The sequence below is a fragment of the Cygnus atratus genome, chromosome 1, assembly GCF_013377495.2.
Source record: "Cygnus atratus isolate AKBS03 ecotype Queensland, Australia chromosome 1, CAtr_DNAZoo_HiC_assembly, whole genome shotgun sequence".
Classification (NCBI taxonomy): Eukaryota; Metazoa; Chordata; class Aves; order Anseriformes; family Anatidae; genus Cygnus; species Cygnus atratus.
The window spans coordinates 114,635,942-114,659,888 of NC_066362.1; the positions used below are offsets into that span (position 1 = coordinate 114,635,942).

General features: G+C 38.9%; 1 protein-coding gene across 1 annotated transcript in view; it reads right to left on the bottom strand.

The window, feature by feature from the left end:
• DSCAM (DS cell adhesion molecule) overlaps nucleotides 1-15,428 on the bottom strand; it is a 401,851-nt gene extending 386,423 nt beyond the window's left edge. Inside the window, 3 exon segments of the mRNA XM_035546056.1 lie at nucleotides 9,543-9,689; nucleotides 14,829-15,146; nucleotides 15,404-15,428. Of these exon segments, the coding sequence (XP_035401949.1) occupies nucleotides 9,543-9,689; nucleotides 14,829-15,146; nucleotides 15,404-15,428 (490 nt within the window).
• Between the last annotated feature and the right edge of the window lie 8,519 nt (nucleotides 15,429-23,947).

Consider the following 23,947-nt stretch of genomic DNA (forward strand, 5'->3'; position numbering starts at 1 on the left):
TACCAAGAGGATGCATCTCCTAATTCATAATACCTTACAGTCCTCTCCAGCACGTCCCTGGTGTCAGGTTGCTCCCTCCTGAGCTGCTTTTAGTTCTTCATGATTGCATCCAGCTGTGGCCCAGCTTCAGAGATCAGGGTTTGAAATGTTCTGTTTTGGTAATGATGTCTATTGGCCACGGCTCCCTGTGAGAAGAGGTGCCTAGCCCTAGGATGAGGGACCTGGCCCATGGGTTTAGCCCCATCTCGGTCAGGGCTCAGCCCCCACCATGCTGCTGCAGAAGGGCTCAAGGAGGATGGCCACTCACCTGAGACATCAGAACCATGGGCATGAATTTTTAACTCCTCTGTTCACTGAAGCAGCAGTTGTTTTTGGTCTACTTCACTGCACAAGATGTGCAATCTTAGTTTTATGTGGAGGTGAAATTCCTGTATTAATTCATACTGAGTGCACACAAAAGTCAGAGAGAAAAGTGGCAGTGAAGAGAGAGAACAGTAACGGCTTTTTGTAATCCATATTGAATTAGTCACTTTAAAATGAGTGGTGAGTATTCCATGATGGTATCAGAATAAAGACAGGACCACTCCGATGGAGGTAGAGGGGAGAAAACTTTTACAGGTGTAAAAAAAAAAAAAAAAAAGAAAAGGATACAATAAGGCAGGAGAGTATAGTTGCCATAGATATATACCTGCTTCCTTCATTCCATGCACCCATAATTCTCTCTGGCAGCTGCATGATTAATTCAAAGATTTATTGATTTTTTTTTCTTGCTCAATCCTGCTGACCTGCTTTTGTTGACAGGTCTGTGCAGATCACACTCCTTCACCAGCTGAAATCATGGCATCACGTTGGTCTCCGTGGCCTGCAGTAAACATTTTGACTCATTCGACATAAACAGTGTTTGAATGCATGGTAAAAACATGGAGATTTTATTTCAAACCAAAAAAACATGAACTAGCAAATTGAGAGACTTTTTTTTTTTTTGCCATGAAAAACAATACCTAATAGCAATTTCAGTGCAATTTTGTTGGGGAAAAAGAACATCTAAGCAGTTCAATCTCTCTTCTTCTGTATTCTGACTTTTGTAAGAAATTCACTAGCTTTAAGTTTTCTAGAAAACCAAAGAAATTTTGGTACAGCCACTGCTTACTTCAAAAAATATTTAGCCTTTGGATCCACCACCTTGCTGCATCAGAGCAGAGCATGTTCCACACAGCCTGAGCTCACCTATCAGATCACAGACAGTAAAAATTCACTTGATTCTAACTAAAATATTTCCTGGTCTTCATCATAAACTTTGTCTGAAGAGAAAACATACATACTGGTATTAAAATATGCCTCTACAATTTAACAACCCAGGTGAAACAGCAGAGATGGAACGCTGATGTCAAAGATCTACCGTACAGGCACTCCAATTCTTTCTAATGATTCATTCTTCTAATGAACCTTTCAGATATAAATTTGCTCTCATTGGGGAAGACAAACCAAACGAGCATCTGCATGGCTATCTACAGCTCTAAAAATGTGCAGGCTTATCCACAGTGAAAACATCGTACTGTACAACGATATTTTACTGGAAATCAGTTAGCTGGTACAAGTGTCTCTTTTTGTTTCTTACAGATGTCACTTGTTAGGAGTCTCCTTGATGCATTAAAAACAACAATAATACAGATCAGTATCATAGCTGGTGGTGGTTTTGACATTTTACCCCTCTCAGAGTGCAACTAAACCACATACATAGGTGAAAGCTGTATGGTATAATGCGTCCTGGGCAGTAAGGCATGCACTCATTAAAATGAATCTCATGCATCAATTTTGTCCCCTCACTTCAAAACTGTCAGAGCTCATTGGCTGTTTGCTCAGGTTAGACAGGATTTTGTTGGGAAACCCCAACCGTACAGCACTTAATTTGGTCATCTACTTATCTGTTAACATTCAAGGTGACAAGATCACAAGCTACTAGCAAAGCAGATTATAAAGAAGAAAACAATGCTATGACCACTACTAAATAAAATAAAATAAAAAGCATATATATAAGCAATATATCACCCACATATATTACTGTTCCTTGCCCATTGCTGTGAAGTTTGATAGCACTAGGTCTTGCTGTCTAAATATCACACAAAAAAATCCTGCATATCAGACCAAGTTGATACGTATATTGCTTCAAATATTCAGGAAAATTGCATAAACCAAAACCTGCCTTAAGAGTTGTGAACAAAGAACAAAGGCAAAACGGAAAATTGTTGAGTGAGCCCCTATGAAGGTTAGGGGTCAGTCTGCTCTGATTTCACCTTTAATAAAGATTTGGTAAACACCACGTTAATTAAAGTGCAGCCCATATTTATTTAAAGGTTTTAGAAACCCCAAAGAGAATTAATATTTCAGGAACTGAGGCTAGAAAAGTCTGGCCAGATGATAAAATGGGATTCACCCCATGAAAATGAATGAAACTTTAAGTACATTTGGAGGGAAGATCATACAACAGGTAGTTCCAGTGAGAGACTAACTGTGCCACTGAATTCAACCATGCTGAAAGAAACCTCTTCATGACTGGCAACATCAATAACAAGGTGGTAAAACAGAACAGTTAGGGCATCACATATAATAATGTTTTGCATGGTCCAACAGACTCTTAGGCCTGTAGAGATCCATGATAGGTATCTATATATGTGGGTGTATAGACATATACACACTCACGGATATGGAGATGGAGAGAGAGAGAGAATTGTATATCAAGAAACCATATCCAAATATTTGAAGCCCTAACAAAGAAAGCAGAGTTAAAACCTCCCCTCTCGCCCTCTCTTTTCAATTAATTCACAAGAGCACAAGATGTAATTCTGAAGGGGGCCTGAATCCAAACAAGATTTCATGCTTCGTAATTGAGTAAGCAGAGAAAAAAAAAATAGATGGTTGAGAAAAAATAGAGAAAGAGGATTGAGGGGGTGTTGGATGTATTTTATTTTTTTATTTGTTTGTTTTTAAAGTGAATAGAAGGAAAGGATACTTCCAACTGATGGAAGTAGAGGGCCATCCAAAACAGACAAAAAAAAGATTACAACATACTTGTCCCCCTAGACACGCTTTGTTACTGAAATGCCAGTAATACTGTTACTAATTGCAAAACCTACTAGTATTAAATATGCTGGCTGGAGTGAGACAAAACAAATTTCAGCTTTCAGCAATTTAGGCATTAAGATACCACATTGAGGTTTCTCCTCAGTGTCTCACAAATAGCCACTGATGTTCTATACCCTCAGAGCAGCCACGACATCCAGTCATGCCAAAGAAGATCCGCAAGTTCCTTCTCTGAGGACAACAGTGTCTCTGATATTAACAATTCAATTTCACATGTATGCTTCCCTGTGCCAGTTAAATGCAAACTCCTTTGCCTAGTCTTATCACCTACCTTCTTCTGTGCTATCAAAATACAAGTCTATGACATGTGAGTCAGATGCTGTCCATCTTCACCCCTCCAAGCCACTCTGAACATCTACCTCCCACAAAGCCATGGAACCCCTTGCATCCAATCCTATTTATCCCTCTGAACTAATTTTAGAATGACTAGTCTGATCAAAATACTCCAGCATAATATCACAGGAAGCAATGGACCATATGCTGCAGAGTAGCTAGAAGAAAGGTCCTCCAGTGAAGAGCTGAGGTACATTGCCTTACAATCCTGGTTTACAGTGAGTCAAAGCAAAGCATTAAAATGTTTGCACAACCAGGAAGTGCTAAGTTTTTACTGTCTCCACTTTCTAGGATTCTGAAATAGTCTAATCTTAAAAGAATGGTGCTCTTAGGAAAAATGAAGGTAACGAGACATTTCTTAAATAATGTAGCAAATGACTTTTTGCAAGGTCCCATAGGAAAACAGCTTTGCTGAAAGAGAAAGTGAGGAAGCTGCATATTGTCATTACGGATGGGTATGTGCACTTTACACTTCTTCAAGAAGCTTAAAAAACACATTACTGCAAGAGCAAAACTACAGTCTGACCTAAGCATTGCTGAAAACTACACACATTATCTTTCCAGGGAGTCAAGGAAGTTCAGTAGGTGTAGGAGTCTGACTGCTTAATCTTCTGCCCTATCACAATTTTGAATAGCAGGTTTAAATCCCATTGCCATCTTTCTGATAGAAGGTAGTTTACACTCAGAACTTTTTTGTTTTATATACATTGCCAAAGTGTAAAAAATCACACTTCAGCCAACTGCACCTGGACCAAGAAAAAAGCTTGCTTCTAAAAGCAGTCAGTGGCATACATTGAGTGTCTGCTGAATGCTTGTTGTTTGGCAACCATGTTTAAGCCCTGAAATCAAACCAAAACAAGAAAGATCACATCTCATCTCTACTAGACACAGCCTCAATCAAATGGCTGGACTTAGCCAGTGTGATCATCAGCAATAATCTAATTCTGAGCACGGGTCTCTGCACACAGGACCACTTTCTATAAAGAGATTTCTTTTTCCCCTCTATGTACAAACCTCACGGCTGAAAAAAAAAAAAAAAAAAAAAAAGTGACCACTCTATGTAAACAGAATCAGTGTTGCAATTTCCAAACCCCAGCATAAACAAAAACTGCAGTGCTGCATTTCAGATGCCGCCACGTGATAACTACTGGCAAACATATACTGCTTGCTGTCAACCGCAGCAGTTCGGAAAAGCCCTCTGTGCAGAAAGAGATCCAACAGCTTCTGAGCCTTTTAAAGACAAGACTTGAGGAATGGCGTGTAAATAAATAATGCAATTCATTACATCAAATGTAGGTCATTGTACATCAGTGACACTTCTCAAACTGTGGTCCACTGTGTCTAATTTCTGGCCCAAGTAAAGTGTGCTGTCTGAAAGGCTCATCGGCTGTCATCTGCATGTCAGTCAAAGCCCTTCAGGGAGCTGTGTTCCATTCATGCTTACACACCTTTCATTCGAGCTGCTATTCTTTCTGGACAAATTTAAATATACCATTGTTCACAGTTGTTATTGTCTGTCTCTCTTCTTTTCTGCCTTTTTAAAGCAGTCGCATTCTATGTATATCGGACAGATTCTTGCAAGGTATGTCATTAGACAGGAAAATAGGAATTCAGAAAGGTCAGGGTATGAACCTATTCATGATCCTGCTCATGGCACCAAGGTATTCAGATACTTGGAAAATGCCTCATAGTTATCAGCACCAGGATAGGAGGCATCCATAAAGAAAATACAGTATGTAGTCACAGACCAAAATTTAATCTTCAGCCCTTCTCTTTGTTTCCATCTGTTCATCATTCTCCTCTTTTCTGTCTCTTTGCTGATCCCTTCTACTGACCTTTATTTTTAATAATCCCTTTCTGCCTTCTTTCCCCTACAACCACACCCATCCTTTGCTCTCTCTGGGGCTAATTAACACATGAACGGACTCTACTCTTTGCTTTCACCCAGAGTAGAATCAGCAGTTATTATGTCTTTGCCTTCCCCTCTAGTCCAGCTTCACTATTTTGTGTGTGAAGAACAAATATAAGCCAAGCACTAGTCTCCCACCTGCCTCGCAGTTGCTCATCAGCAGCAGGAGCACAGTCTGCACCCATGACACATTTCTACACTATCATTCCTCGTTTTTACAGCTGTAGCCTGCAAAAACGTACTTCATTGCATTCTTTGGTCCTGCAGGGCCTATGCTGTTTTCAATGGTTACAAGGTCAACACAAAGCTGATTCCAAAAGTCACTTTCTGTGGGAATAGTTTGTAAAGGAGAGCAATGAGAAGGAAAGGAAACTTGACCTTTAAGCAAGCTGTATGCAGCTATCAGTCATACAACATTAGAGGATTATTTAAGCTTTTATGTTTAGTATCATCTAATGAAAATGCATAAGAGCTGGTGACTGATGCAAATACAAGGCAGAAAACTGCACACCATTACACTATTTATAATTCATGTGAATTTCAGACTCAGTTTCAAGTCAACTGACAATATACAACTCTTCAGACAAGAAGCGTCTTCTTGAAAAAATATCCTGAAGATACAGCTGCAGAGCTTTGTACAGTGACAACATGCACTTTGCACATCCACAAAGACTTCTCAAAATTGCTGTTGGTCCTTCTATTTTGCCAGCATTTTAGAGATTGCTAGGCAAGACACGCACCACTGGAAAGTCTGATTCCTTTTTCTAGGAGACGCAGATAGGCAAATTAGATATATTTCATACATTTGTAGTGGACTTATAACTGCAAAGGTCTGTTGCTGTTCTTATCTGTGTCTATCGTGAGAGCATGCAATACAGCTGTGTCTAGCAGAGATGGATGAATATTTCATCTAACAAATACTATTCAAAATGGATCTTTCTAGTATGAAAATATTTCTGTGTATTGTTGGGAGTTGAGGTTTTGCATTTTTTTCCCAGAATAGATTCATCTGAAAATGCTTTTTAGCGTCAGATTTACTGTCATATTGAAAGACAAGAGGTAGGATCAAAACCTCAACTATCTGGCTGTTTCTCTGGCAGATGCAAAACTTTTTAGTCCACAGCTGTTCTTTTGCATGGAAAATTCATGGAATTCAATATTACTAGCTTCAGAAGTAGGCACCTTTTATTGAACAAGGAGCCTGACCTATCTGGTCACTCCTTGGAAATTCTTTAGCAATATGTCTTAGTAAGTTTCAACCCCCAATTACTTTACAGTAACCTGGAGGCATGACATACAATTGCAACCAGGAAACAGAAGATGCTTTTGCCCAGATATTTATTACATACTTTGATTACTGTGGACTTCACTGTGCTCTCTTCTGATAACTAAGAATTACAGAACAAAAGCAGATATACTCATATGTCCAGTTCTGCAACAGGGAGGGAAAAAAAAAAGTCTTAATCAAAGAATATGCATCTAAAAATGCTCTTTGCAAAAGTTAGATCTTTTTAACAGTAAAGAAGTAAAAACTTTCCTTTTTCTTCTTTAAAATGTTCAATTTGCATAGAAAGAGGAATGATATCTAAAACAGTAAATAACAGCTGAAAGAAAAGATTCTGGTTCAAAAGTATCTTTCCCACAAATTTTTCTACCCTAGCAGTCAGAATGGGGCTACAAATATTCAGGTATATGAAATATTTTCTCTAAATTATACTTGGAAGTATTGCACTGGGACTAAGACCTTTCAGAAGAAAAGTTTCTCTGTTAAACTACTCAGATAAGGAGCTTCCCCACTGGGAAATAAATAAAAAACAAACAAACAAAAAACATGCTGATAATGATTGTATAAGCAGGCATATGAAAATGGCTCAATAGCTGTGTTACATCTTGCATCTTATTCATCAGCACTGACATTCTAAGAAGACATGCTTGATCAATATCTACCATTTGAGTTCATGGCCAGATTATTGCAAAATTGATTACGAGTAAAACTCAAGGCAATTCTACTTTTTTTTTTTAATAAAACACATGGGCTCTGGTTTTTAAATGCTGTCACTATTAAGCTGCATTTAAAGAGTGTAAGTGGTAAACAAACAAATCTTACAATCATTTTGGTTAAACTGAAGCAATGTTTTCCTGTCTCACTTTTGCCCTTGCACAACAGATAACATCAACCTGTAATCTAACCTGGGATTTCATCTCTGAAACTAAATCTTTTATGTGATGTGATCCAATATGTTAAACAGATATTTTTAATATCATTGGTTTTAATGAATTTTATTTTATCCTTATTTAGATTTCTAACTGTCAAAGTAAGGGATGGTGAGATAATTAGAAACTGTTTTTAAGTGTTGAAAATTGTAATAGATTTTTAATGATTGTAGCCTAGTCAACCAGAATCAGAAATGTCAGTCTATGTAGTTAAACGTTATAATGCACTTTTATCCCCCAGAAGTCTGAAGGATAAAATCAAGATAGACTAACCAGAATGAAATTATCTTAACAAAGCAGTCATGATGGTCTGCAGAAATGTCACACTTTCTTCCCTAAAGAAGTGGTTACAGAGACCTGTGTGCCCTACTCCTTATTCCTGAAGAGAAAATATTCATGTTTTCTTGTAATATAAAATGAATAGACATTAAAAAAATCTTACAGTAGTTAACTATGTAGGTATACATATTCTTTCCATCAAACAATTCTTTTATGGACAGATGTGTATGAACCATCTATTAGCCTATTTTAAGATGAAGCAAAGGAGACACATCCATCCACTGTTAGATTAGATAACCTTAATCATAGTTCTGTATTTTTATAAGCAGAATAATAGAAAGCTCATTACTATATTCACTACAACCTTATTATATTGGTTGAGTTGTTCCACTTGTGAGTCCTGCAGTTCAGATATTAAAAACCTGTTTGTGGAGACACGTTCGTGTCTGTTGCCCAGTGACGAAAATAATATGCCAGACCAAAATCCAGGAACGTAACAATGTAGATTTACCAAGCTTAAACAACGTGGCAGTAATATAGGACAACTGATCATGAATTATCTTGCACTTACATAGCTACCAAATCTTTAGAGAGCTATTTGGAATATTAAAAAACAACCAAAAAAATGCTTATGTAAGAAATCAATAAACTACCAAGAGAAATAAATACTAGAACATGAGTCATATAAAAACATAAATATTTCCATCAATGTCACTTTTGCCAGAAAGGAAATATTATTAATTTGCTGAGAAGTGAAAAAACATTTCCCCACATTGTAGGATCATAAACATGAACACACTCTTAAACATCCTCTGTAGCAACATTTAACTTAAACTATTTTTCCTGTTCTCCACTACCCTGGAACAATATATTTCAAATTCCTGCACACGTAAATCATTTGTATGTATACCAACAGAAGCACTGTGTGTAATATATAATTTAGATATGTAACATACTAAAAATATTTTTAATGTATATATACAGTCTCTTAGGAATTTCTTAAAATGTTTATGCTTTAAAATGCTGGATATTCCCTGCTTGAAATCCCTGTACTTCCTAAGCAATACCTCAAATTGGCAGTAAATAGATTAATACATACAACTTTTAGAATAGATTGTTTCACTTCAATGTGTTTGGCGTACAGCCCAGTTTGCAATGTGCCTAAGACTCCAGTGTTACCTATGAAGATACTTGAGATAAAAGTGTCATGAAAGTATGAATACCGATTACATACCACATTTAAATATAAACAAACTTTAGACTCAGAATAACTTTAATCAACATTACTACTGAAAAACAATTACAACTAAACACGTTTTATGACACTAAAATTTATTTGGCATGTAGTGGGGGTTCCTTATCAAAGTTAAAACATAAACCTGTTGCTACAGTACCAGGAAGCTGATTTTATGCCTGGCATAAAAACAAAAAACATGTTATTTCCCCCTCAAGCATGCTAGAACAAGTAGGGCTGTATAAAACCTTCGTGTCACACACAATCATAAGGATGCAGCAACACTAATGTGAAATATGTTACTGCAGAGATGACACACCATTCAGCTATAATTGATTCAAAGCAAACATTAGGCATTTTTGGAAGAGAAAAAAAAAAACCAGCAACCACAGCTGCCATTGCCAAGTGCCAAAGAAAGCCATAAAAGCCTACCTGAGACAAGCGAGACTGTGTCTTTCTCCCATGAGACAACAGTGATATATGCCTCCACAGAGGAGGGGATAATGCACTTGAACACTGCTACATTGCCTCTCATGGCTTTCTGGTCCTCCACACGGACTGTATAGGGTTCCCGTAAAACTGAAAATAGAAGTACATGTTTCATTAAAGAAGTCATAATCACACATCCCTCCTAATTCTTAGGTTAGAATCACAAAGTTCCCCCAGGAAGGTTATTCAGGTGTGATTTTTTTTTATCTGATTAAATTATAGTTACATTGCAAGGCTGACTGCAAATTAATACAAAAAGAAAAAAAAAAGCCAGATCTTTGCATTTACTCAAAATTTGCACTTCACCATGTTTCTGTGTTCCTTCCCTACCTAATTCTGGGAGCAAGGAGAAAGAATTTTGCAAGAACTGTGTATTTATATGGGCAAATTGTGTTAAGTCTTCAGCTGCTTGTCTCGTTTCTCATGCCACCTTTTCCATCACAAATTGTTTTCTGCTCTATCAAAAGGTATAAATTACATGCAACTACTGTGGGTGAATAAGGCAGCCAAAGTGTAGAAGAGAAGGACAGTGTCATTGAGGATTTTGAAGAGCTGAAGGAGAAAATCAATGCAAGTGTGTAGTGGGTTTATGTGGCAAGGTTTTGGTAGTAGGGGGCTGCAGGGGTGGCCTCTGTGAGAAGAACCCAGAAGCTGCCCCATGTCAGATAAGGGGCCTGCCACTGGCCAGAGCCGAGCAAATAAGCAATGTTGTTTGCGCCTTTGTGAGAGCATGTTGGGGGGGGGGGGGGGGGGGGGGGTTAAAAAAAAAACAAACTGTGGCACAACAGCAATTGGGAGAGTGAGGAGTGAGAAGCAGCCCTGCAGACCCCAAAGTCAGTGACAGGAAGTGCTTCAGGTGCTGGAGCAGCAGTTCCCCTGCGGCCTGTGGAGAGGCCCCTGGTGGAGCAGGCTGTCCCCCTGTAACCCATGGGTCCCACATGGAGCAGATCTCCACGCTGCAGCCCGTGGAGGAGCCCCCGGTGGAGCAGGTGGATGTGGCCTGGAGGAGGCTGCGGCCCATGGAGAGCCCCCGCAGGAGCAGGCCCCGGGCCGGAGCTGCAGCCCATGGAGAGGAGCCCACGCAGGAGCAGGGGTCTGGGGGGAGCTGCCACCTGTGAGGGACCCGTGCTGGAGCAGTTTGCTGCTGGGGGATGGATGGACCCCGTGGTACGGAGCCGTGTGGGAGCAGTTCTTGAAGAGCTGCTGCCTGTGGGAAGCCCATGCAGGATCAGTTTGGGAAGGACAGCATCCTGTGGGAGGGACTCCACATTGGAGCAGGGGAAAAGAGTGGCTGAGAAGGAGCAGTGGAGACGAAGTGCTATAAAACTGATCGCAGGCCCCATTCCCCTGTGTCACTCAAGGGGAGAAGGTGGAAGAGGGTGGATGGGGTGAAGGTGTTTTTGGTTACTTTCCTTTGTTTCTCGCTTCTCTAGCTTGTTAGTAATAGGCAATAAATCTTAATATATCTCCCTATGCTGAGTCTGTTTCACCCGTCACGATAATTGTTGTGATCTCCCTGTCCGTATCTCAAACGTTGAGCCCTTTGCACCATATTTTCTCCCCCTTTCCCTTTGAGGAAGGGGAGTGAGAGAGTGGTTGTGGTGGAGCTCAGCTTCCCACGTGAGTAAAACTACCACAAAGTGACAGCCAGAGAAAAAGCGAAGTGTTTCAGAGACACAGAGAAATGATAGCAGGTAAGGTAAGAAATGCATTCAACTGACCAGCACTGAAAGAAATAAGTCAGTGATAAGAAAACAGAAACTGTGTTTGGGAGTTGTTTTAAATAACAAAGTTGAGAGCACTGAGATCCAGGATATGATTTGACTACCAAATGGAAGAACTAAATAATTAGCCAAAGAGAAAAAGAACAGGACAAATTCTTAGCACCAAACTAGTATTGCTGGGATGAGATGACATTTCACTGAGTAGAAGAATGGAAAGTAGGAAAACTGACACTGAAACAATGCAACGAAGAAGGAGGGGTGAAAATCCTTCAAGTAACAGTTAGCAGAGAAGAAGATAGAGCAGAGAAGAAACAGATGTTATATACTGCAAGTAGCAGTGAGTGGGTAAGACAAGAAGGACAAGCAGTAATGTAGCATCTCCACAGTATCATAAGGTGAAGGTGCAAGAAAAGAAATCACTGCAGCCAACATAATTATGTATCTTGAGGTAGTGGTGAAGTGAGAAAGAGTTTCAATGAAAATAGGGGTAAATGTATTGTAAAACATGTGTCTGAGGCATGTACGTGTCTGAAGGTAAAAATTATTTCCAAGAACAATCCCAGTGCAGCAATGTAACCAAGTCAGCAATGCTGAACAGTGGCACTTCTTGCCCGTATACCCTGCCCACAAACATGCACTGAGCTCTACCCATTACATTCTAAACTGAAGAGCCAGTAAGTGCTTTGCACTTTTTGTGCACTTATTTCCATACACCAGAAGCACTGGAATTTTTAAAGGTCACTTCTACTCAGTGTCTTTAAAGAAAAAAACACAAACAAACAAAAAAAAGTGTACTGAAGTGTAACTGTATTTTTCACAAATGCAAACAGTAGCAAGTTTTCAGGTTCAGTGTCACCACTGTGAAAAGGAAGACCAGAATTCTCCATCCATATCTCAACCCTAAACAAGACTGTAGCAATATAGCAGTTAGGAACCGTAGCCAAAAGTAAATACATTTAATGATAAATTAAATATTGTTTTTAAAAAAAATCAAGATAAATCCATCTTCTGTGATAAGATAGACTACTCATTAAAAAAAAAAGTCAACAATTTATTTTTAATCAAAAAGATAATTTTCTTAACCCTATTATAAACAGACCTTTGATAAACATACATTTGCTGAACTGATAATATTATAAGTACCTTTAACGCAATGAATTTACAACTGTGGTTGCCCTGTGATGAAGCAGTCCCCCTAATCTTTTTCTACACTGGAGGAAATGTTCCAGAGAACATAGGTCATATTTATGAGGCAGACTTTTGACTAATGCTCATGCTCCATCATTTACAGACAAGTTTGTTGTGTTTTGTATTTTTAACAGCAATATCCTAACACACTGCTAAAGGTGTGTTTTTTTTTTCCAAAACTGCTGACCATTTTTAAAATGTCCCATATTATTTTACAGCTGACTGCCCAGTTGATCATTTCAGTAAGCAAACACAGAAACCACCTGTAGGGCACAAAAACTGGAAAGAGGTTTATTATTCACTTCTTTGTTTGAGAAGTTTACATTATTGGGATTTCAGAGGCTCCTCAGTTATTTCCAGATCACAGTTTGCCAGCTCCCATGGATGTTTTGCTGATTGTTTTGAAAATCCCAATTCCCAGAGACATGAATATATATGAGAACTTCAGTCTTTGCTAAAATAAATAAATAAATAGGTCCCTGCCATTATTGCACAGAAAAGCTTGAAGGTGAAATGGAGGCAAACGCCTTTATTCCCTTGTCAGACTGGTCTGGAGGAGAGCTGAGTTTGTTTTTTTTAGCTATGGGTTTATCTCTTTGGAGTGTTTGTTTGTTTATTTTCTGTTTCGTTTGGTTTGGGGGGAGAGGAGGGAATGGGGTGCATCATATGCAAAAAACACAAATATAATCATCAGCAAGTTTGAACGCTTATCTCTACTACCACTTGAACAGAAATGTGACTGAAAGTAACACAAAAACAAATGAAGTTTATCATTTCATCTTTGAGCTCCACAGGGTTTACCATCTGAACATAAAATACATTTACTGTTACGCATAGGAGACTTTCTCAAAAACTGTATATTTCTTTCTCTGGAGATTATGCAAGTCTACAAGACTCACTAATAGATATTGTCTCCTGTCAGGCACAACAACAGCTCTGGCACACAACAGGGGTCCATAAGAAGGAAGAAGACTTGTATAACTCATTATCCAAGCCTCAAATTATAAATATAAATAATGGACCAAGGGTAAGAGGCTAAAAAGGAGAGGAAAGGGTGTTAAAAAAAGGCATTTCTGACTTGGCCTAAAACAGTTGTTAGTTTATTGTACATATTTCAAAGCCTTTTTTCATGCCCTGCTTCCATTTGGGAGGTTTTTCCTCTAAAGCAGGATAGGGAGACTTCTTTTGGAGTTCCATGGATAAATGGGGCAATGCTGAGCAATGGACACAGCCACATCCTGTTATCTAAATTCTATGCTTTTATAGCTAAATTAGTATTAGTTCAGAGCCTTAGCTAACAAAGTTGTAAGTTTTAGCATTCTTTATAACATCTCACTAGTTTATCTGAAATTGGAAAATTAGAAAAATTGGAAACGATGCCCCAAAAATACAAAACTGGGATGTATTAACAAATCCACAAAGGACAACCAATATTATGTTCTTTCTAAATATAAGTCTGACAGACGTCATGTCCAAAAATTCATTAAACAAAATGCAAAAGTACAAAAAACAGAAACAAGCTCGCCTTCTAATTGACTATAAACTACTAATCTGTGAATGGTAGTTTATTTTTAAGAAGAGCAGAATAAATTCTCTTGCTTACAGACAAGAAGTCAAAGTCTACTTGGTAACTGTTTGCAGTTTTCCCTACATAAATCCTGTGAAGGCATATCTCCAAAGAAAAGATACTTCTCTTCTAAGAAAAGACTATCACAGCTCCACCAACAACAAAAAAAGAAAGGCTATGAGGATTTGCATTAGGCAAAGGTCAGCTTCCAGACTAGCTTTTCTTTGTTTCTTCGAATATTTTAATTAGCTGAAGTGGGTAGACAAAACCTTCAAAAAGTATGCAATCATATGTTTATGCGTTGTAACAAAAAGCCTGATTTTGATCCCTCTTTAATTCTCTACTGGTTGACCCAGTCTGCACACACTAAGAAGGGATGTGATTAGGCAAACATTTCACTTTTTTTTCCAACTGTTATACAAAATCCAAAGACCAAGTCCTTCTCTCTCACAGCTTTTTAATGAGCAAGCATGGTCTGAATAATTACTTCATTATTGGTTCATTTTTCTGTTTACTTTTCCAGAAGTTCAACTGATTATTATCTTTGGAAAACTAACTTTCCACCCTCAAAATAAAATCAAATCTTGAAGACAGAAGAATATACTATCTCACTTAATATTCTGAGACTTTCAAAGGTTACCATTTTGGCCCATCTCCTCTGATGCACGACTACTGGCTACTCATTGCCTGAAACACCCAAATTTCCTCCCACCTTGATCCCATTTGAGCCACATAAAAGACTGTACTTACCGGCCTTAATGTGAACATCCTGACTTCTGATTTTCCCTGAAGGATTTTCAGCTGTGCAATAGTAAGTGTTATCATGGATTAAGTTATTAAAGCTTGAAGGAGGGAAGGGGAAAATTTGGAGAGTGCCATTGGGGTGGACGTGGCGGATCCCTGGGACATCGTAGATCTCCTCGCCCGTTGCTAGATACCATCTGAGCGTCACAGGGGGGATCCCTGCTGCTGGACAGGGTACCAATGTCCCTGTGGTGCTAGCAAACACTACCTCTTGCAGAGATGCATTGACAAAATATAGACTGGCGTGTAGATCTTCACTGAAAACTGCAAGACAAAAGAAAGGGAAAAAAAAAAAGGAGATCTTGAAAATCTAATAAATTTCAGTTACACAAACAACTTCACTGTTATTTGTCACAACATCAAATGTAAACTTTTATGATGTTAGGGAAGTTAAACAAAATATTTGGATCCTAATGCAAATGGTAATAAAACCTTTCTCATTTTAGGAGAAAATATCACTGAATTAAACCCAATAAGTGGTTTGGATACAAAAATGAAATGGGAAAACTCCTACTTTGTACTGTGAACTGAAATAAATCTGATCATTTTTGCATTTGCTGATGCAGCATTTTTTGTAACACCAGTAAAAATCTAGTAGTTATCTGTTTCCATGAAATTTCTAATATCAAATTCCTCCCTGAAGCATGGGCTGCTTCTGTTAGCACTTCCAAATTTATTTTTACAGTCCTTCCATGGCAAAATGATTTATGAAGTAATAAGGAGGACTAAGCAAACAATGAAAAATCCCTGTAAATCCTAAATAGCAATATATACCTATATTTAATACAGATACAACTTAATAAATACATTACATAATTGCCCAGGTCTTTCTAACAAAGACTTAAAAACTTAAGTACAAAGCACACTTATTGTAATGGTGGTTCTGGCATCTATGTGACTGTAGTCCCCCTCCCAATCATGAACAGCAGTTTCTGTCACACTGAAACGCGTCAGTATTGGTCAGAACACAGGATTAACCCTCTTTCTTTTGAACACTTCATCCATAGGATATTCAACTATTACCCAGATGGTCTGAAAGCTTAAAACAGCTTGAAGGTGCCTTGACATTTCATCTGAAATACCCTTCTACTGCTCTTCTGCTTGAGAGCAAATCAGCATAAGACAAGATTTTTATTTTTCAGGAAAAAGAGACGTTACCAATAATACCACCCTATAGTACATTTGTATATACAGCTCACCACAAAAATCTACCAATTTTGCTCAAAAAAAAAAAAAATGCATATTTCACAATGTCTTGAATACAGAAGATTCTGACATGATTTTCCCGTGCAGGTCAAGTGAGAAGTAAGTTTTTGAAAATGTGATTATAATTCGTCAGGCCCAAGTAAGCATCAACAAGATTGATTTCAGGGCTAACCTTCATTTACACAAGATGGGTGCTATTGTCCTCCAGAAATAACTAGCAATCCCAACATGAAGCCATGAAGCACTTTGTCTACCTCTGCTACTTAGTTTTGTAATAGCTTGGAACAAAAAATGGACTATTTTCTCTTTCTCTCTCCAGGCAGTTTGAGGGAAGGAGACATAAGGTGGGAAGAGATTCTTTTCTAAATGTCATCTTGGTATTGACTGTCAGCAGAGTCCATCTCAAAAGATGTTGGGATTGGCTCTGGGAGTCCCTACAGAGAGAGAAGTAGGAGAGACTCTCCTAAAGCAATAGGGAAAGATATCTCACATGCAGAAGACAGCCAAATAAAACGACATCACATAACAAGATGAAAGGCACTTGGAGATTTAGAAAGAACAAATTTCAAGCACTGGAGCCAACAAGTCCCTGCATACAGATGAGATAGGTGCTAGTTCAGAATAAGTCCTTTGCAAGAAGTTGGCTCAGCTCTAGCAAAAACTTGTGTTTCAGGAAAGCAAAAAGACACATAATAGGACTAAGCACAAGAGGAAGCACAGCTGAATAAGATGGTGCCACTTTTACATAATACATTTCTAATTATAGTTGTACTTTGAAGCAGAGAACGGTATTGTTGGTAACATAATAGAGAACTAAAAAAATAAAATTTGGCATTGTTCATCTGCTCTACAAGCTATTCTCTACAAATACAAGGGAAATAATCAATAGGGCATTTTAATTTTCATTGGCCAAGAAGGTGTTCACATAGAGGTAATAAATACAGTTCACATTGGCCAAATTTTATGTTAAACTGCTTCTCAACAAACATTCATATAAAACAGCAGACTTGCTAGCGAAGAAAAGAGGTGAATACCAAATTGCAAATGCCATAAAAATAGAGAATATCAGGAACTATGTTTGACACTTCTATGGAATCTAACTTTCTAATCAAAATGCAGCACAGCCAAACTAGGGATTCGTACTAGCAGCACATAACGATGAATTTTTCCGGCTGCTTTGTATCCCCTGTAGAAGCTTTCACTACTTTTGACAAACTTTCCATCCATCAGCCAGCATAATAGTGTTTCATTTTAAAGAAGCATCTGGTACACATTCATCTTAATGGCAGACAAACACACAAAGATACAAGGAAAATAACTATGGTGCTGTAATATACACACATATACACAATGCTGACAATCCAGATGCATTTTGTAGTGGAAAACCATGCATAAGCTACTTGGATACAATCAACAACAAAAATGGGATTTCAGAGTCTTTTATTAAAAAGATATTTATCTGCAATTTTCCATAGGAAGAAAGAGATTAGCTAAATAACAGAACAAGTGATACATCAAAACCTAATTGAAACTGAGACAAGTCAAAGATGATATGTAATTATATGAATGATATGTTACTTAATGGTAAAATGCAATCCAATTAAACACTGTATTTTACAGTAAACAGCAGCAAACTCAGACTAAAAGTTACAAGGGAGAGAGGTAGGGAAATTTGATGAAAGTTAGAGCTATAAAAGAGTGAATAGAAATAGTGATGAACCAAAACAAAGGTCAGAACAGAAGGAGGAAAAAAATATTAGACTCATACTACCTAAATATGAAAACAAGGTTTTTAAAGTGTTTTATCTCCAGAACAATGGCTAAAATGACAAGTGCCCAAGCAAACAGGCATAGGCCTTCCCCAAAAGCTAGCTGTGCAGGAATGGACCCCATGACACCTCTAAGCTGGACTTCGAATGAGCAGCAGTGGTGTCTGATTACACTTGGCCTGGACAAAGAAACATCAGCTCTTTGGAATAGATGACATCAGTATCAGTTAGCAGTCCAAGGGAAAGAAAGTCAAAGATTCCTCTGGAAAAAAAAATAAATATATATATATATTTATTACTGAAACCAATAATACTTGAGGGAAACAGGAGGAAGCCTGCATCTCAGAACTCATTGGATACCCCAACCCCGAAATGACAAACACAACCTACACCTGTATACATTTTTTTCAGGGCAATGAAGTGAAGGTCTTTTTCTTTATCCATGTGGTTAGAGGAGCACAAAGATTTTATCAGATCGATAGACACAGGACAAGAGACATTTCTTGAATCTTAGGCTAAATAGATACCATAATCTTATTCATACAACAAGAATAGGAAGGAAAGATGTATTTTTTGCAAGTTCAGTCAAAATTTCTTAGACTCAACTACCTGAAGTGATAAAGAGAACTGACAAAGTATAATAGCCAAGGAAATTTCTCTTCCTTTTCAGGAGAGACAGCGCTGCCACGTTCTGCTTAGCAAAGTGCTGAACATGTCAACAGGATACAAATTCTCTTTTAGCACTTGAGAAGTCTCCTGTCAAGTAAACTGGCTTATTTCAAGACAAGCTGGTCGGTGGAGCTGCAAGTCGATCACACTCAGCAACAGAAAATAAGACTGAGTGTTGTGCAGCCAGTTAGTCTGGATAGACATAACCAGACTGGACAGACATAGAGACTGGACTAGCTTTTTTAGTTTGTGCAGAGGTTAACCTTACTCTTATCTGGTAATGTCATTCCTTCCTTAGGTCTCCAGGACACTGTGATCCTACATATACATATGCTGTCAATGCAAAGGTCTTACATAAGAGCCTAGCAAATAACACCTCTGGTATTTCTGCCTACAAGGGTGTCATTTGCCTGGGCTTCATTATATGTTGCACAAGACAAAATAGGCTGAAAATGTTTCTTCATAATTCTTTTTAGTGGATTGAAAGAAGCGTCACCAAGACACCAGAGAGAAGACGCTGCATAAACTACCACACTGAGTCAGGCTTGGGCTTGGTCTGTGTAGGATCTCACATCCTGGAGGGATCAGCACCAGCTGCAACACAGATGAAAGATGACATGCAAAAGCAAACTGTGAAACTGTCAGTCCAAGGGAGATCATGTCTTCCCTTCCTTCACCATTCTTTATGTCCTCTCCATACTATATTACATTGAAGAATCCTTACTATAATGACTCCAAAAGTGAAAACGTTCTCAGAGTTTGGATTTAGAATAAAGAAATTATATATATACAACTGGGTGCCAGAACATACTAGAGCAGCTCAGTGTTGTATATTTCCTTTTCATCATATTCTTTTTCTCTAGTTTTCTTTCTCCAGTTTTAGTAAGTTCAGATAACATTTTTGATTTTTACAGCTAGCTCTTTGTTCTTCAAATTCTCCAACACCCTTCGTTCTATATGCTATATTAATCTCTTAAAGCCCCAGTTATCTTTACATGAAAGAACTGAGGTAACTTTGGGTGACAGACAACTCAACATATTCAAAAATATTAGGAAAATATCTCTTAACAATTATTTGATACTTATATTATTTTTCCTGTCCTATTCATAAACTGAATACTATTCCCACAATGCTTATTCAAGGGGAAAGTTTGGTTCTGAACGAATAGCAACTGAAAAACAAAGGAAAAATTATCTCTCCTTATCTTTTTGATTAATCAAATTCAGCATGAAATATAGATAAAAGATATGAATCAAAGTGAAAGTCTGAAGCAAAGAGAGCACTGAGATTATTTAAAAAAAATAAAAATCAAAGTAGAAAAGATAAATTATATAATTAAGCAGATGACCGCTCTTCTGTACTACAGCAGGTTTAAGGCAACAGCCTTACCAGTCTTACAACAGAGCATCAAGTTTGCCACAGCCCTGGACATTAATATTTCCTTTCCTTTTCTCCTCAGTGATGGGACTGATGGATTGTGAAACAATGAAGTATTTTGTTTAGATCTAGTAGGTCATAGAAAGTCTCACCTCAGAATTTAAGAATTTCTCACTGCTAAATACCAGCAAAGTAAATGCAGGAAATTTGGAGGCAAACCCCCAAAATATAATAAAAGTATAAACATAAAAATGGACAGTATAAAATAAAGTCTAAACTTCACCTCTGTTGGAAATTAGAACATCCCTTTTTCAGTAAGTTTCTTCCCAGCACAGACACTTGTAGTCTGCAGATGGAATAGTAGGTGCCTGGAACTACTTTGTACCATCATGGGACAACATACTCCGGTAAAAATTGACAGCTGGGAATTCTGCTGCTGGCATACTGTCACACACATACGTGGCAGGTACAAAACAGGATGAGATACAGTCCCTTGACTGGATAGGTGACCAGGAACACAGGTAGTCTCAACAACACATCAATCTTCAATCAAAATTTAAGGAAAAAATAAAAAATAAAATCTATCAGCAGCCAGTGTGCGTTCTGGAGTATACCATTTCCTGAGATACCTCAGGCATCATGCCTAGGTTAGGAAAGTAGCCGTCCTGAGCCTCCTTCACAGCTAACATAGAATGACAAACACAGTCTGAAAACACTCCAGACCCCACTTTAGTGGGGTAAATCATGCACTTGAACTGGTCCTTCATCTCCACCATTTAAAGAGAGATTAAGGTAACTCCACATCTTTCCTGAATACCTCAATTATCTAGACAAGGCTTACACAGCTGCCCCAATACTTTTAGATTCTGGATGGATGTTTGTTGTCTACAGTTACAGGTCCTTCTACAGCAAGTCCAGTCTGTCTGGCACACGCATTAGTCTAAAAGCGTTGCATCCTTCACCAGTCATCACACCAGCAACTGCCCAGTACATGTCTAGGTTGAAGTTTAAAACAAGGATCCCATATCTCGTGAGAGCTGGTATAAATGAGCCAGTTCCTTTTTCACTGGCCTGAACCCAGAGAAGGAGACAGACAAGAAAACATCATCTTGAGCATAATCTTTCAAAAATATATGACTATTAGGCAGAGTTTAATGTAGCTTTGAATACCTTTGCATCTAGTTTTCTTTAAAGCTAAGGAAAAAGTGTACACATCTGAAGGACAATATTCCACTTGTCATTAGTAAAATATGCATTTGACTTTTAGGGTTTGAACTTCTCTGGGAAATTTTGGGACCCAAATATAACAAAACAATTGAGAAATTTAAAGAACAGAACTTAAGCACCATATTAAAATCCTCCTCATCAGAGGAAAATAAAAAAATGATACTTCACTGTTAAGGGTAAATATTCTTTAAGACAGTTTAAATAAATTAATGTAAGAAAAAGCAATCAGAAAAGCCCAAAACATTTGAAATAAAATGTCTGGATACCTCTAAACAATAAATTATGTATAAGGATACTGAATTATAGGATCATATCATAGGTTAATTACCCTCTCAACATCCAAAAAATACAGTGTACTAGATAATCTTTTTCACATAAATACACACAGAGAAATAATAAATGAAACACTGCAGAGTGCATTGGTATGCCTTTCAAACTAGTAGAAGAAGTATTACAAATACAATCACAAATATGAAGATTATTTCGTGCAGAGCAGAGCCACAGACAGTCTGGATGAGTGGCAGGGTGCCGTGCTAGTGAACTATGTCATCAAAATCACAGAATCATTAGGGTTAGAAAACACCTCCAAGATCATCTGGTCCAACCATAACCAATGTCACTCACTAACCCATGTCCCTAAGCACCACGTCCAACCTTTTCTTGAACACCCCCAGGGATGGTGACTCCACCACTTCCCTAGGCAACCCATTCCGATGCCTGACTACTCTTTCTGAGAAGAAATGTCTCCTCATTTCCAACCTGAACCTCCCCTGGCACAACTTGAGGCCATTCCCTCTAGTCCTATCACTAGTTACCTGTGAGAAGAGGCCAACCCCCAGCTCCCCACAGCTTCCTTTCAGGTAGTTGTAGAGAGCAATGAGGTCTCCCCTGAGCCTCCTCCTCTCCAGACTAATCAAACCCAGTTCCCTCAGCCGCTCCTCACAGGACTTGTGCTCCAGGCCCTTCACCAGCTTCGTAGCCCTTCTCTGGGCATGCTCCAGGGCCTCGATGTCCTTCTTGTAGTGAGGGGCCCAAAGCTGGACACAGTACTCAAGGTGCGGCCTCACCAGAGCACAGCACAGGGGCACGATCACCTCCCTGGTCCTGCTGGCTACACTACTCCTGATACAAGCCAGGATGCTGTTGGCCTTCTTGGCCACCTGGGCACACTGCCGGCTCACATTCGGGTGGACATCGATCAGCACCCCCAGGTCCTTTTCTTTTGTACAGCTTTCGAGCCACTCTGCCCCAAGCCTGTAGTGCTGCATGGGGTTGTTGTGGCCAAAGTGCAGGACCCAGCACTTAGTCATGTTAAACCTTACCCCCTTGGCATCTGCCCATCAACCCATCCTGACCAGGTCCCTCTACAGGGCCTTCCTACCCTCCGGCAGATCAACACTGCCCCACAACTTGGTGTCAACTGCAAACTTACTGAGGACGTGTCCTGGTTTCAGTTAGGACAGAGTTAATTTTCCTCCTAGTAGCTGGTAGGGTGCTATGTTTTGGATTAGGATGAGAAGAGCGCTGATAACATACAGTCCATAAATGGACTGTAGTGGTTTAACGCGGCCGGCAGCTAAACACCACACAGCTGTTCACTCACCCTCCCCCCTCCCTCTCTGGGATGGGGGAGAGAAACGGGGAAGTGGAGCCTGTGAGTTGAGATAAAGACCATTTATTAAGACAGGAAAATAATAATAACAATAATAATAATAGTATTACTAATAATAATGTGTACGAAATAAGTGATGCACAATGCAATTGCTCACCACCCGTTGACCGATGCCCAGCCTATCCCCGAGCAGCCGGCCCCCCCACCCCGGCTAGCCACCCCTATATATTGTTCAGCATGATGTCAGATGGTATGGAATACCCCTTTGGCCAGTCTGGGTCAGCTGTCCTGGGTCTGTCCCCTCCCAGCTCCTGCTGCACCACTAGCCTGCTCGCTAGCAGGACAGAGCGAGAAGCTGAAAAGTCCTTGGCTTGGTGTAAGCATTGCTCTACAATAATTAAAACATCAGCATGTTATCAGTGCTCTTCTCATCCTAATCCAAAACATAGCACCCTACCAGCTACTAGGAGGAAAATTAACTCTGTCCTAACTGAAACCAGGACAGGGTGCACTCAATTCTCTCATCCAAATCGTCAATAAAGATATTACAGATATTAACCGGTCACTACTGGTGACTGGTTGCCAGCTGGATTTCACTCCATCCATCACTGCTCTCTGGGCCTGGCCATCCAGCCAGCTTTTAACCCAGCAAAGAGTGTACCTGTCCAAGCCATGGGCTGCGAGTTTCTCTAGTAGAATACTATGGGAGACTGTGTCAAAGGCCTTGCTGAAGTCTAGGTAGACTACATCTTTATTCAGGATGAAATTTTTTCAAGATGCCTTACTATGTCACTATTGCTGAGACTTTTTGAGAGAGAGAGGGGCAGAGAGAGAGAGAGAGAGAGAGACTCTTATTTAAAATTAAAAAAAAAAAAAAAAAAGAACTGGACACCTACAAACAATAGCATTGCTAACAGTGCACAATTATCAAATAACAGGCTATGCAAAGTAACCTAGAGAAATTACTTCAGCTATTGTGAAAAGATCAGAGTGATGGGGAACTGCAATAATCCATCTGTGATCATGTCTCCCTCTAGGGGTTTTATCTAATGACTAAAGTATAAGGTTGCTAAATATTACAGATTTTATTACAGCAAGAGTAAAATGAGTGACCTTTTTCAATTTTGGCTTAGATTTTTACTCCTGACAGGAATTTCATATACCTCTCTAGATCAGGAAGGATTGAATATTCCTGACAATTTGA